The sequence below is a fragment of the Heloderma suspectum genome, chromosome 3 (genome assembly GCF_057233095.1).
Source record: "Heloderma suspectum isolate Gila_16-S chromosome 3, 16-S_ref, whole genome shotgun sequence".
Taxonomy (NCBI): domain Eukaryota; kingdom Metazoa; phylum Chordata; class Lepidosauria; order Squamata; family Helodermatidae; genus Heloderma; species Heloderma suspectum.
The window spans coordinates 226,844,028-226,860,091 of record NC_139460.1 but is presented as its reverse complement, the minus strand read 5'-3'; the positions used below and the strand labels follow the sequence as shown (position 1 = coordinate 226,860,091).

The 16,064-nt window shown below is 43.1% G+C and overlaps 2 protein-coding genes across 3 annotated transcripts in view; both read left to right on the top strand.

Moving 5' to 3' along the window:
• LOC146350852 (uncharacterized) overlaps positions 1 to 9,958 on the top strand; it is a 54,422-nt gene extending 44,464 nt beyond the window's left edge. The window contains exons 11-12 of the mRNA XM_084845903.1: positions 1,366 to 1,461; positions 3,843 to 9,958. Of these exons, the coding sequence (XP_084702029.1) occupies positions 1,366 to 1,461; positions 3,843 to 4,155 (409 nt within the window). The 3' untranslated portion in view covers positions 4,156 to 9,958. The remainder of the gene's footprint in view (positions 1 to 1,365; positions 1,462 to 3,842) is intronic.
• A 4,528-nt stretch (positions 9,959 to 14,486) lies between these two features.
• BTAF1 (B-TFIID TATA-box binding protein associated factor 1) overlaps positions 14,487 to 16,064 on the top strand; it is an 88,551-nt gene continuing 86,973 nt past the window's right edge. For both annotated transcript variants that reach the window (XR_014789430.1, XM_084845900.1), the window contains exon 1: positions 14,487 to 14,814. Coding sequence is in view for 1 of the 2 variants with exons in the window: in XM_084845900.1 (XP_084702026.1) it covers positions 14,801 to 14,814 (14 nt within the window). In the remaining variant the exon portion in view is untranslated. The remainder of the gene's footprint in view (positions 14,815 to 16,064) is intronic.

The window sequence follows — 16,064 nt, the reverse complement described above, 5'->3', positions numbered from 1 at the left end:
TGTTTGACAGCTGCAAGTGTGCACTTGCACAACTGTGAAAAGCTGACCAAAAAATTATGAAGAGGTTTGTGCAAATTCCTGGGACCAAAAAAATAATATCTATATATATATATACCATCCCCATTTGCGCAAATGTTGGGGCATGAAAAACAACTGGGGAATGAAAATGGGTCATGATCAGAGCAGGGACGGGGGGCAGGAAAGGCAGAGAAGACTGGTTCTACCACAAAGTCATCTGGGATACCTGCTGGAGCTGGCTGGCGGACCAGGGGTTAAGGAGGAGGAGAACAACCTATGGTAAGCCCGATCATCTGTGTGGCTTGTTTGCCTGGGTAGGTTGTCATTTCATGTGAACTCACCCTTTGAAAGTAATTACTGACCTGGTTCACACATAATGAGAAGTCACCATGAGTGAATTTACCCACGAGGCCTGTTGTTGTGGTGGCAGCAACCATTTTGAATATGTGGGGCACAGTGGGGGAGCACAGTAGCTTCTCGTCACATACAAACTCAGCAAGGGTGGGTTGTTGGGGTGGTTGACAAGCCACCCAGAGCCATGGGCTGTTTTAGAATTGTGGGTGGCTTGTCAACCACCCCAGCAACCCACCCTTGCTGGGTTTGCACGTAATGAGAAGCTGTGGCATGTCCCTATCGCACGCCAAATATTAAAAATAGTGGTGGCTGCTGCAACAAGAAGCCCCACAGGGAAATAACTCAGTGTCTTCTTGTTATGTGTGAACCGGGCCACTGAAGAATAGTATGAAGCAGTTAGGGAGATTTTATTCCTTTTTGTTTTCTGATGGATTTTTGTTGTCAGAGGTACAGCAGCCTGAAATCCTGGCTACAGCCTTTTTGATAGTCCTGTCTGCCATTCATTTCTATAAATCTAGTGATATTAGCAAATTATAATTTTGATAATTTCTGATATAGCGTTGAGAACAGTAATAATATGAATGATGGTAATGATGAACAAATTACAAATACTGTTTTTCATTGGTTCCATACCGTTTTGGAAAACTGATTAAAGTTTAGACCGCATCATCTTCATAGTACAAACACTTTTTTACATTATGCCTAGTGCTATATATAATTTTGTGATGTGGATGATCCTGCAGGCAGAATGGGAAGAGGCAGTTTTCACCAATTGATTGGAAGATCCTCCAGAACAGTGCGTGAGCTGGCACTGGAGGTTGCAATGGGAAGGAGGAGGAATCAAGGAAAATCGCCAACCTGTCCCTTCCCTCCACCAACAGAAGAAGCCCTTTTGTTTGCAGAGGGGCAACTTTGGATCCAACCCAGTATTTATACCCCATCTTTTTTTGTTTACTTTACACTATTTTAATATGTCTGTTTTACTCCCTTCAGAGGTCGTCCTTTTCTTTCTCGTGAGCACTTTCCAGAATCTTCCTTACTTCACAGAGATTATGGCTCTGATAAAGATGACTATAATAGAAATTGCAGGTAACATTGCAATTGCCATGGCATACATGCAAAGCATGTCACTAATTCACACTTAAAAGTATAAATTAAATGACAGATAATGTATATTAATGTACATATGTGTGTATGTGTATATATATGACCAATAAGCTGTATATATCCCTGCCATTTTGTATTTTCCAAGAAGACAATCTCCTGTGAACATGATACATCCTTTGAAAAAAAATAATCTATTCTTTGGGAAGTCAGCTTTGAGAATAAAGATTTTTCTTTGGGGGATAGAGCAGTTATGACACCTAGTACTCTCTTAACTGCAGGGAAGAGATCAGAAGCAGGATGTAGCGCCCACAATTTCTGAACTCCAGAGTAAATTCCATTCTCCCATCTTAACTGAAGTTAAGGGACACATCAGCAAGAAACTTTTTACGTTTTCCTGTTTAACCAGGATTTCTAACAAATATTAAACTGTAGTTTCAAATTTTGATTAACTGAAAATCCTGGCTAGCATTAGCTGTGGTAAAGGTCAGTTCTGATGTATTCTTTAAGTGTAGTTAAGGGTGCAATCCTATGGCCACTGGACAGCAGTTAGACAGCCATAGGATTGGTCATTTTACAGGAACCAACCTCACAGCCTGCGCTCCAAGGTTGGTTCCCTGAGAAGGTTGGTTCTCGCAGGCAGCGTGGATCGTCCCCAGGCTCTGTGATCGTAACAGCAGTGCTGAGCAGGGCAAAAGGGGGCATTCCCGGGGGCAGGGAGTGCAGAAGTGCCGGTATGACGCTTCCTATGCATCATCTGGCCTCCCCACCCTACGCTCAGACATCCCACAGTTAGACAGCTGAAATCGGCCATCTAGCCACAAATGCAGGGTGGCTGGAGCACAGAGGAGAGGATGCCCTCCGCGCTCCAACTGCCGTGCATTGGATAAGCAGCCGCCTCTCCACATAGGATCACACCCCAAGGCAATATTTGCTCTCAAGTGTGGAGGTTTTGGGAGGATGATCCCATGACCCAAATGACAATCCAAGTATCCATACTTAAATTACATTGATTTCACTGTGATTTAAGCATGTATAATTGGGCTCAGGATTGTAGCCATGAGAAAAGAGGAGTATTTATTTTTCATGATGCTCTTGTCAGAATTTAAATAGCTTATTGGGATGACATGACAGCGAAAGCAATATAGGTCTGAAAGTCAAACAGCTTTAAAATATGTTGAGATTTGACATCAAATGAGGTCTTCGCAAAGCAGGCCTGAAGTCAGCCATCCTTGATCCATACAACAGACAACTGCCGCACTAGTTGTAACCTAGATGACTATTATTTATATACCTGAATCAGAAAGTAACAATTCCAGGTTGGCCCAATTCAGTATAAGCTAATTTAATTTATGGTGTGGCATAAAGCAGCAAAATAGTGATATATCTCCAATAGAGAGCAGATCTGTTAGGGAATATTTTTATTGAAACAAGATATTTTATTAATTTCTATAAAGATACTTGATCATCTGAACGGAATGACAGAAGGCAAAGCAAGAAAAGGATGTGCATCGTATATCATAACTTGAATATACTTTAGAATATGAAGGGGGTGATCCTATGCATGTTTAGACAGAAAGAAGTCCTACAGTTCCCAACATGCCCCAGCCAGCATAGCTGGTTGGAGGGATGCTGCGAGTTCTAGGACTTTGTGTCAAAACATGCATAGGATTGCATCCTAAGGCTGTAATCCTATATACACACTTGCCCCATTGAAGTCAGTAAGGCTTACTTCTGAGTAGACATATATAAGAGTATGCATGTCTACTTAGCAATACACCCCATTGTGTTTGATGATGCTTGTTTCCAGAAAAATATGTATAGGATTGCTGCCCAATAGTGTATTATATCAACAAAGTCTAAACTTCTGTGAGGGCAGAGGTACACAAGGAGCTCAGCATGCACAAGGCTTCCTCTTCTTATTTATGAGGACCAATATTCCATGTACATTCCATGATTGCCCCATTGCATGCGTGGAGCATGTTACCAAAGATACTAGAGAAATCCCTTCTGGAAGGGGGGCTGAGCAAATCAGAATCCTCCCATGCACTGAGACCTATACTGATAACATCTTTTTCTATAAAATGTGTTGAAACTAAAAAGCCACTGGGAGGGAATTTAGCTATCTCTCACACAGAGACTGCAATAAACATAATTTGGAGAAAAGCAACTTTTCCATTTTTACTTTGAAAGGTTTCTTTCCAAAGAAATTTGAGGCAAATCATATATAGTTCTGTTTTTCTTATGTTTCGCTGAACTACCCCTTACTTAAGTGCAACCTTTTAATGCTTGTCTATCTCACTGTCATTAATCACTCCCTGAGAAGTTTAAGAAGCTTTCAACTAATAATTGTTTTCATATTATAGGCCTGATTACCCTGAAGATTACAAGAGAATCCACCCTTCAGATGAAATTAACAGAGGAGGGAAAACTAGATTTGCACCATATCCCTCACACCCAATACATCACCCTTCATCTACACACCAGGAAATTAGTTCAGTTTCAGTGGACCATGGAAGGGAACCTCAACATGAAATTACAAGGGAGGTGGGTCAAGGGAAACGATTACCATTTGTAACAATTGATTACAATTATGGTTTACCTTTAGACTATGCATCTGAGGAGGAAGATAGAACATATTATGATTTACATCCAAGAGAACGCTACGTTTGGAAATGAACCAGATACATGTGTGCATGCATGTTTCACCCATTTTCCTTTGTGTGTGGACCAAACCTTTTCCCAAACTGGGGATGCATATCTTTCAAAATTACAAAACTAGTAACTGTAATAAGACTCCACAATTGTTTGTGTGTTTTTAAAAAACATTTAGATAGTGGGTACATTTGTTAAGTGTACATGGAGACAAATGTCCACCTTATGTGAAATAAAAAGTGTGGTTACTTTTAGTGAAATTGGAAGGCCATCATATAAGGCACAACAGAAGCTGTGTTCTCCCGTTCCCCATTTTGTAATGCATATAACTATTTCAACTTACAAAACTTGTAATAAAATAATTTAAAGACTGCTCTCAATAAAGTCTTACTATGACATAGAGTAGGATTTGAAAGTAAGGAAAAGGAATCTGCTGTAAATATGAAAATAAACTAGATATAATAACATGGTTCATTCTTTTGGTGGTAGCAATTTGGATTTCTTAAATATTTCCTGTTTTAAAAATATGAAGGCAAGAGTTGTTTCAGAATGAACCTATCACACTGGGGGAAAATGATGAACTTCAGGACTTGTGTTCTAATAATATCCTACCTATGTAACGTAAGCAGATGTTTCCCTTCACTTTTGAGGTTAGATTCCTTGTTTTATATGATGGATATACAATGGGCAGGTTCGCATGTCACTCCAAGCCACCCTGTGAATAAGCCAGAAGGGGTTGGTTGCTCACTGAACTACCCACAGTACTCCCAACAGATGATTGGGTGCTCTGTGGCTCGTTTCCCCCTCAGTCCTCCCACTACCTCCAGCATGTGCCACAAAAGCTCCTGGGACACAACTCCTCGTTGCCTCAGTCCCTATGTCACCACCTTTTCTGTAATTGGTCTGCTGGGGTTGTTGGCTACCAAGGCAAACTCTCCCTGTGCTGCTGCCACATCAAATCGCTGAATGGAATAAATTTTCAGAGCCCTTATAAATGTGGTAATCGTTCATACATTCTCCCCACCCCCCACCCCTGAGGAATGTCATTCTTGCACAAGACAGCCTCTCTGCTATTTATCCCAGCATATTGACATCCCTCTCTTGTCAATGCCCTTGTCAATTTCATCCTTCATTTGGGTGCTAGCAAACATCTTTTTTTTTTAAAGTCTGCTTCATGTTACACTGAAGCAACAACACCCGCCTGCAAAGCACTTTCTCTCCTTCAGCTGCCAGCTGCTTTCAGCTCCCTCCCCTGCCCCCCCTGTCCAATCACAGAAATAAAATAATTTTCTGAGCCCTTACAAACACAGGAACATGTTCGCCAACTTTTTTTTATTTTTAGAGACTTGTGCATGTGTGCAAGTCTGTCTCTCCCATATTTCATCAAGCATCCCCATATACCTTCTTGTCAATGTCCTCCACTGCAGTGCTTCCCTTCCTAGCATACACCTTTTTTTGTACAGGCTGCTTCATGTTACAATGAAGGAATAACATCTGCTGGCAAAGCACCTTCTCTCCAGCTGCTTTCAACTCCCTCCACACACACCTTCCTGCTTGTCACTTCCTTCTTTTGCTGTCACATCTACATATGGGTTACAAAGCAGTGTGCAAGATCGTAAAACATACACAAATGTCACAGCAGAGCAGTAACAAGAAGGGAAAATTGTGCAAATCTCAAGCAGAGCAGTAACACAGAGATGAAAATTGCAGAAATCTCAAGGCAGCTGCCATTCCTGCACACTTGCGCAGGACCAAAAATACATTTTTTAAAGTTGCCAAAGTGTTCAGGATACCTTCTAGTGTCCTTTCTTTTACTATCTTTAAGAGCATGGGGTGGAGGGTGCAGAAAAGGGATGAGGGAGGATGGTGGCAGCACTAGCAAGATTGCGAGGAACAGCAGGGGTTTTTTTGCCACTCTGCAGCTGTTCTCTACAACCCACAATGAAGTTGCCCTGCTGGATTCAGACAACAAGCCACCATGGATATCAACAAACCTAAAACCATGGGTTCTCATCATTTGTTCATGAAAAATAAGCCGCCCTGCAGAAACCACATTGGGTTCGCACAACACAACAATCCACCATGGCTGATCACACATGACGGGTTGTTGTGTCATGTGAACCAGGTCAATACCTTTTCAAAGACATGGAGGTGGTATTGTAGAGCCATCAGTGCCATTGCATGTTTGAGCAGATACCACAATAGTATCTAATCAAACAAATTTTGATGGCTTCTTAAGTACCTTATGCTCTGTCTAGACAAAGACAGAACGAGAACCCAAAAGTAAGGCTAGCAGCAACTAAAAACAAACTACTCCCATAGTGTGTATAGCAACTACATTGCTCCATCAATCATGGATAATTTTTAAAACCCAATTCTCTGGGTTCAAACTCTAGCATCCATTCTGGTGTGACCAAGAAACAACCCAGGCTGGAGCTATGCAGGTTAAGGGATGGGTCCATGCAGCTAGGGACTGACTCAATGCATTATTTATTTATTTAAAATGCCTCTATCCCACTTTATAGCCCTGAGAGGCTCATAAATCAGCTTACAAAGAGTCTCACAATAAAAGTACATTCATGTCAAGTGTCATGAACAGAAATTAACATGGTATCCATATGGCACTATGATTATTTAACAGCATTTCCTGCCCTCATCTTCAGTCTTATCTGATTGTCAAGCTCTCAACCAACTGGAACCCAGGAGAGACCTCTTCAGAGAAGGATTGGGATTCCACAGCAAATCCCATTCCCACAGACAATGTAGTGCAGCATGAGGAGCCCCATCACAGGGTTGTCTCACCTAGGGTCCTGAAGAAAACCTTCAGCCCCATCCTGAGCCTTGCATTGGTTTTCAACTCTCCTCCCTCATCCTGCAGCTCTCCAGAGCTCAAGCAATGGTTGGCTAGATGGGAGACTTGGAGCAGACCCAGCTGTAACCACTGAATCCATTCCTACTGATGACCTTTGAGCCAAAAGGGTGGAGCTGAATAGCTGGAAAGTTCGTAATCTGTGGTGGAGGCAAGATTTCCCTTGATGGCTGTAGGCTCCTACTGAAAACATCTGAAGCTCCCATTGAATTGCAATATAGAGCAAGGTAGAAAAAGGGACAAAACCTGCCCCTCACCCCCAAACTCTGAATTTCCAGGGTGGGGGGCAGTGTATCTCCTGCACCATTTATATCCCCTTTACTTTCTCCAGTGCCAGTGAATGGCTGATGCTGTTTTCTATGGGGAAAAGTAAAGCACTGCGAGACAACTCTTGCATGAAGGACAAAACTCACCTTTCATCCCTGACATTGGGTGACCCAGTCTCCATCAACAGGGAGGTAGAAAGCATCTCCATGATCATCCCCTCTGGGTCCCTGCATAGCCATCTCTCAAGGTTCTTGGCAACATAGTTCTTCCTCCACATCCTGTTCCAATATAATACTGTAAGGCTTGGCATTGATAAGGGACCAAAATCCAACACTATGCAAGTACACTTCTGCCCAGTTTGGAGAAAACCCTTTGGACGTCTTCACAGTCCCTCTTTGTTTTAACCACCCTAAATAATGTGGTCTCATTTACAAACATGGTCTGCTCACCCAGAACTTCAGATCAATTATGAACAAGTTAAAAAACACCGGTCCTATTATAGATCCTTGCGGACTCCACCGTTCACACCTTTCCATTGCAAAAACTGATAATTTGTTCCCACTCTTTGCTTTCTGTTCTTTAACCAATTACTGATCCATAAGAGATCTCTCCTCTTATCCCATGACTGCTAGGTTTGTTCAGGTGTCTTTATTTAGGTGTCTTTGACTTTGTCAAAAGCCTTTTGGAAGTCCAAGTAAACAATAACTACTGGATCACACCCCTGTCCACATGTTTATCGACACTCTCAAATAACTTTAAAAGTCAGGACTTTAGTGCGTCAGGACTACCTTTGTAAAAGCCATGTGGATTCTTTTTCAGCATGACATGTCCTTCTATTTGCTTGATACTATATTTAACAACACTTTCAACCAGTTTACCCAGAACAAATGTTAAGCTAGCCAGCCTGTAACTTCCTGAATCCCTTTTTTCAAAAAATGATACATTGGTCACTCTCCAGTTCTCTGGTATAGAGACCAATCTCAGGGGCATGTTACACACTTTTATTCAAAGATCAACAATTTCACATTTCAGTTCTTTAAGAACTCTTGGGTCAATACCATCTGGACCCAGGGATTTGTTTTCAATTTATCAGAAAGATCTAGGAGTTCATCTCTTGCCACCACTATTTACCTCAGTTCCTCAGATTCCCTTCTTGAAAACATTAATTCAGGGAAGAGAATCTGTCCTCTATCTTCTGCAGTCAAGACAGATGAAAAGACTTTCACTTCTCTGCACTCTCTTTATCCTCCTCTTAGCTTTGTTGTCATCCAGCAATCCAATTGCCTACCTAGCCAGTTTCCTGCTTCTGATGTATTGAAAGATTTCCTTATTGTTGTATTTGACATTATTAGCAACATGCTCTTCAAAATAAATTTTTACATCCCTTATTGTTGCTTGTGTTCCTTTGTGCACATGTGTGTTCCCTTTTGTTCTTGTTTGGTCAAGACTTGTAACACTTGTATGACTAGCGCTTTGTTTCTAAATGTTTTCATGATTAATGAGATACACAACACCTGGGGAGCAATGAAAGTTGGAATCCTATACCCAGTTACGTAGGAGTAAGTCCCATTCAACCCCATGATACTTAGTTCTGAGGAGACACGTATAGGATTGTGTTGTACAGCTGTAATCCTCTTCCACTTAACTCAATGGGGCTTATTTCTGATTACATTCTAATTAAGGAATTCCAACCTCTGATGAGTTCAAATTGCACAATGATTAGTATTTGAAGAGATTGTGAAGCTTTGTGTGAAAATAAATTAATTGGTTTAATGTTCTGTATATAGGAAACATGCCCATGTGCGATGTTCAAACCATAATGAAAAAGAATTGCAAGAATTATTCAGTTTCCAGAACAGAGGTGACTAATTACTACAAATAAGAGTACACACATCTATGGAGACATTATAACAATATGTTTTGTTGTAAATTATACTGGTACAAGACTCATGGTTATTTAATGTTTGTAACAGTCTTTCCCATCCTGGTACCTTCCCAATGTCTTGCACTACAATGCCCATCATCCTCAACAAGCATGGCCATGCAGGTTGGGGATTATGGGAATCGTAATAAAACACATCTGGAGGGTGCCAGGATGGGCAAGTCTGATCCGAAACATTTCAGGTTTATTTTTGTACAAGTTTAGTAGTCAGTGTATTTTTATGATCTGGTACAAATGTTTCATATGATTGTACGGACAAAAGCCTGCAATTTTATACTAGCTGGAGGCTGCTTCAATCTTTGCACATTTCCTACATCTAAAGTACTTCTACATAGGCAGAACCAAGAATAACATCTATAGATCATCACATGCATCGATTGCAGGCATGTTGATTTCACTATAGGCACATTCAGACGATCATGGGAGGAGGGGAACTGCACTGCAGGGAGGGGGAAGGGAACTAACGTGTGCCCCCCCCCAAACCACAGAATCACACAGGGCAGTGTGATTCCCTTATCCATCCTTGCAGCATGGTTCCCGCGTTGTCCTCCCACAACTGCGGCTGCGTATCCCAGCAGCCACCGCAGCAGGAATCGGGTCACGCCAGCTGCTGTAACCTTTGCTAGGCAACATCTACCATAGAGATCGCCCACACCAGCTAGAGCATCACCAGAAGTTCTGGGCACTCTAGGTGGCCATCTCTATGGATGGCCGCATTTATCTATGGGGAGGCTGGATTTAACAATGGCACGCCCAACAGATGACATGGTAAGCCATCACAGGGCCACTTACCCCCAATGTAGAGGGTGGGTACCTGGGGTGGGTAGTTTACCAATCATGGCGGTAAACTATGCTAACCCATCGTAGGTTGCTCCTGAACATGACCGACAGTGGGTTAGTGTACTGTCTGAACCCAGCCTGTGTGTACATCAGGCCTGCACAATTTGTGAATAACCAAGCTGAACTCAGAACATCAACTAGGTATGGCAGTCTGCAAGAGGTTCAGTAAATCTCTTGTATTTCATGACTTGAATTGGAAAAACATGGTTTGCCAAGCATCTGGCAAGCTATACTACATGGCCAGAGGATTGCATTTGGCTTGGTAGGTCACAAATTGTACCCAACAGGTGTTGCACTAAGAAGTCATGGTCACACATGGCAGTCTACACAGCATTTAATGTGTTTTTCCCCCTATAGAAAAGTGCTGTTCATGTATGAAAAGCATGGACAGCTTTTGTATGCAGCCCTGGAACAGCCCTGGAACAGCCCTGAATGTGCAGCGAATAAACAGAAAAGCACTTTTGTCATCAGGAGAGATAAGAAATAATCTGTAGTGCTGAATACACAGGGCCAGAGGTTTCACATCTAATTCAGCTCTTTCCAAAGGCTGTTGTATTTGAAACCAGAAAATAAAACTATATTAACTAGATTTGCAGTAGAGATTAAGTAAACATTGTGGATGCATATGGACATTGTCAGGGACAATTTTCAGTTGCAAGCGTTATTAATATTAAAGTCCATTTCCTTGCTCTTTAAATAATTTGGTGATACTTCAATCATTTCATCCCCATGTTACCTGTTTAATATACAGGAACCTTGCCAGAAAAAAAGGTGTGTTATGGTATATTCAGTAAGGCACTTGGTTTAGGAGTGCCTAATAGCGTGTAATAGACAAAGGCTATAATTCTATGCATAGTTACTTGGGAGTAAGACCCACTGAACCCAACAGGACTTACTTCTGAGGACACGGAAGTAAACAGTAATGACATTTCAGACATTCCCCAGGTTAAAAAGTTTAAGATGATCACAAGAGAAGGTTACCTCTTTCAGCAGATCTGCTTTTCACCTCAGAATGTAATCTAAATGGGTTAAGAGAACAAAATAGTTTTAACTAGCTTGTTCTTCTGTATTTGTCCTGTAATGGCTGGCACATGTGGAAAACACTAATGATCATAGAATTGGAAGGGACCTTTAAGACCATCAAGTCCAACCCCCTGTTCAGTGCAGGAATCCAAGTCAAAGCATCCCTGACAGATGGCTGTCCAGCTTCATCTTGAATGCCTTCGGTGTGGGAGAGCCCACTACCTCCCTAAATCTACATGCAGCCAGTAGTATCAGAGTCAGCAAAATAAAGTCAATGACTGGTGAAATGTATGGCTGGGCAGAGTTAATGTTAGCCTATAAATTGCATTTCTCACATGTTTTATATTAAGAGAGATAATATAGTGTGGATTTGTTCTAGAGGCATTACTGGGGGAGTGACTGAGTGACTGAAGATACCAGACTGGCCATAAGCAAAAGGCTATGGTTGAACATGAAACTATAAAGTAGAACTGCCAGACTAAAGCAGCACTGCAAGATAGTTCCCAGAAAAATGCATCAGCTGCCCAGTTCCCAGTCTGTTACTGAAATCTGAACTAGTAAGGGTACAGACATATATGCACCTTCTAAGGAAAAAGCCCCACTGAACATAGCAGGACTTACGTCTAAGAGTAAGTAGGCATATAATATAGCATGTAGCACTGTGGTAGGGAAGGGTGGATAAGTATCCTGATGTACTTCAGGGCAGGGACTATCATCTCTTACCTATTTTTGGTAACTTAGCTGTTTGCTGCTGCTGTTGCTGTTTTACCTGTAATCCCCCTTATCCCATGTACCCTGCGGCCTAAGCCTATGCACCTTGATTTGAAAGTCTCAGTGAGAGTGGAACTTACTCCAGTCCTAAGCATGCATGCATAGGACAGCAGCCCTAGCCCCAATTCTTCCTGTATTTTAACCATATGACTGGTAGGTAATGAGTAGCTATAATAGGGTGGTTGAGGCTGGAATCCTATACCCCTTATGTAGGAGTAAGCACCTCTGAAATCAAAGGAACATAATCCTGAATAAACATACAAGGGATTATGCTGTAAGCAGCTTGGCTACTATTAATTATGGCTATATATTATCCACAGTATTAGAGGCCCGTTTGTTGAGCATGTGTGAAAGGGCTTTCTCCTGCAGTCCTGTTCATGGATTACATCTGTATCCCACTTACTCTCCAAGGAGCTCAAGGTGGTGTATATGGTTTCTCTCCCCCACTGCCACTTTATCCTTCCAACAGCCCTGTGAAGTAGGTTAGGCTGAGGTGGTGGCTGGTCAAAGATCCCATACACAGGATTGCATAGCATGTTTCGCAAGTGTAGGTGGAAAAGAAACATCCTTTTCAATAGGGGGGCTCTTATTCTTTAAGGACAGCAGATGAAGTGAGACCTTGATGTGAGTTTGAAGCATGCATGACCTAAAGATGAGCAGGGATCTGAAACGGCCTTTTCAGATGCAGCTGTATTCTTCAGGATTCGCTGCTGGAAGCCCACCTGAGTTCAGTTCTTCAGGCTTGGGGGAAGCAGTATAGAAGCATTCTTATTTACAATAAAGTCTTATGCATTTAGCTTGATATGCAGCTCTGAAAGCCTTTTTCGTTTAAGAGCAGAATAAAAATGCTATACATAGGTAAATAAATACTCAGCTGCAGATATTATTGAGTTCAATGGGACTTACTGCCAGGTAAGAGGGTCAAGAAGCAACAATAAGAACCGGACGTGGAACAACCGATTGGTTCAAAATTGGGAAAGGAGTACGACAAGGCTGTATATTGCCGCCCTGCTTATTTAATTTATATGCAGAGTACATAATGAGAAACGCTGGGTTGGATGAATCACAGGTCGGAAGTAAGATTGCCGGAAGAATTATCAACAACTTCAGATATGCAGACGATACCACCCTAATGGCAGAAAGCAAAGAGGATCTAAAGAGCCTCTTGTTGAGGGTGAAAGAGGAGAGTGGAAAAGCTGGTTTGAAACTCAACATTAAAAAAACTAAAATCATGGCATCTGTCCCCATCACTTCCTGGCATATAGAAGGGGAAGAAATGGAAGCAGTGACAGATTTTATTTTTTTGGGCTCCAGGATCACCGCAGACGGTGACTGTAGCCATGAAATTAAAAGACGCTTGCTCCTTGGGAGGAAAGCTATGGCCAACCTAGACAGCATAGTAAGAAGCAGAGACATCACCTTGCCGACAAAGGTCCATATAATCAAAGCTATGGTTTTCCCAGTAGCAACGTATGGCTGTGAGAGCTGGACTATATGGAAGGCTGAGCGCCGAAGAATCGATGCTTTCGAACTGTGGTGCTGGAGAAGACTCTTTCATTGGAAGGACAGAAACTGAAGCTGAAAGCTCAAATATTTTGGCCACCTAATGCGAAGAGAAAAGTCACTGGGAAAGACCGTGATGCTGGGAAAGATTGAAGGCAAAAGGAGAAGGGGACAGCAGAGGATGAGATGGCTAGATAGCATCACCGATGCAATGAGTATGAACTCGAGCACGCTCCGGGAGAGCGCAGGACAGGAAGGCCTGGCGTGCTATGGTCCATGGGGTCACGAAGAGTCGGACACGACTGAACAACAAGTATAGGATTGCAGCCTTAGCGGCTTTTAGAAGTCCAGTATACGTATTAGCTGCTCAACTTTACTTTCTTAGAAACGGTTTTTTTTTTTTTTAATTGTGCTTAAAAAAAATCGGTGCGTTTATCTGTAGTCTGTAAGACTCGTCAAACTTTTAGGAGAAGGCTGTTAAATCTTAAGCTAGCCTTTAAATGTTTCAAAGTGTGGAAACGTCACGGGGCAGTTTGCTTTTGAGCAACTTTTCCCGTACACACGGATATGTCCGTGTTCTTACGCAGCTGGCCTCAAACGGTCGTATTTGAACTCAAAAGCATCCCACAGCCTGTTTGGATCTGTCTAGCTAGAAGACAAGTCCGACCACTCCAGGCATTTATGGTGTAACGAACACTGGGACTTGTAGTCCTCCCATCCCCAGCAACAAGGCGTAGGCCGCACAAGACCTGCTCTATTGACTACCTTCGGCCATGAACGGTGGTTTGTTCCATTGCACGTGTTCGCGGGGGAGCTCAACGGAATGATTTGTCCTTTGAGGTAACATATTCAGGGTTGTATTTTCCAAACGTATTACACATGTCTGAGAAATGAAAACTGACGACTCCCCGCCACCCGCGGTTGGAAAATGGATTTTGCTGTCGAGAGATTTTTTTTTCCAAATCCGATTGGGTAAATGGTTCTGTCCGCGGCGGCAGCGGCGGCCTCCTCAGCGGGCTCTGCGAGCTCAATGGTAGACTCCTATTTAGCCCCGGTTTATTCCCGCCCTCATGCATTTCTTCAAAGCGCGCATGCTATTGGCTGCGGTTTGGCGTCCATGCCAATCAGGAAGCGGCTTCCATGGAGGAAGGGAATAAATACAAGATGGCTGCTCATATAAAACCAGGCATCGGGCTTCTCCCTGGTGATGGAGGAATAGAGGCTTTAATCCTCGGGGCTGGTATTTCGTGTCGCTACTGCTCTCACAGACCGCTGAAGCGGGGAGGGGGGCTCGAGCCGCCGCTGGCTACAGCCGCGACTAGTCGCCATTCTGCTGGTGGGCCGCGGCGCGCTTCCCGGAGGCCCAGGCCAGGGCCCTGCCCCCCTCCTTCCTGCCAGAGCCGTGGCGGCTTCCTCGCTGCTCCACCAGGCCCCGGCCCCGTCTCTTTCTCGTCATGGCCGTCTCCAGGTCGGTGGGGAGGGGGGTGGAGGTGGTAGTGGTGGAGGTGGGGACGTGGGCTGGGGGAGTAAGTGGCTTATAAGAGTCTACGTAGTCGTCGTAACGTCGGCCCCCTGTGCCTGGCTTTCTTCCTCCGGAGCGAGACAGGCCTCGTGGGGTCGCGGTGGTGAGGCTGCTCATTGAGTCCTGGGTAGGCAGGAATTCCCTCGGCCCCTGAAAGCAAGGGGAAATGAAGTCCAGAGGAGCTGGGCCCTTCACCTCGAAGTTAGGGAGAAGCTAAGAGAGCCCCTGAGTGCAAGGGGCCCGATGCGTGGAAGCTGCCAAACTCCTCCGCCCCGCCTTCAAGATAACTTTAAAAGGTTTCTAATGGAAGAACGGCTAGCTAAAATGTGATGAGTGAGGCGCAGGAAATGTTAGTTCTTGAAGGATTGGTGTCAGATTCTGGCTTTATGGAAATGAATGAGAAGTCATTAAAGCAGTTTGCATAGCCCTGTTTGTCTGTGTACGCCTGTCCACGCATGAAGTATTCACACCGGCCTTGAGTGTAATAAAGAAGCACTCAACATCGCTCTGCCTTTCTCTTGCTCGTGTTTAAGTAGTTGTGTTGCCCCGAACTGCGTTTTATAATTCTACTGCACTTCTAGGACGTAGCTCTGCATCTTTGTTAGCTAGTTAGACTTTTTAGTATTTCACTTTCAGCTTATGTATCTTGCTTTCTGCTAAGCTATGTGAATGTATTTACAAACGGGATTTTTGTGCCAGCAACTAGTGTTCTTTACTTATGGGGATTTTTGTGCTGGTGACTGGTGTGCTCTCTACACATCAGTAGTGGCTTTGCTACTTGCTGCAAGCTATTAATAACTATAATTCAGGATAGGTTAGACGTGAAACTTATCAGGATATGTGACTTGCTATCTGCTTGACACATTTCTCAGTACATTATTTGTTAAGAAAAAAAGCTTAATGTTTTGATATCTGGCAAATATGACTGTATAAAGCTAATACCTTGTTCCAGAGCCATGAAACCTGTACCCATGAAGCTATAAGGTAGATACTTATTAAAACCTTTGTTTTTCTGTGTGTGTGATATATGCAAGTACAATGCTACTAGTAAAAGGCAATTGCTACCAGAACGTTGGTAAAATATTTGCGAATGGTAATCATGTATAGCACTACTGTAGTATAGTGCATTTTAAAGTGGTTGAGCATCTTGGTGGATGAGGCCTCTATGATTTGGGTCTGCATGTGGCTGCAATCCT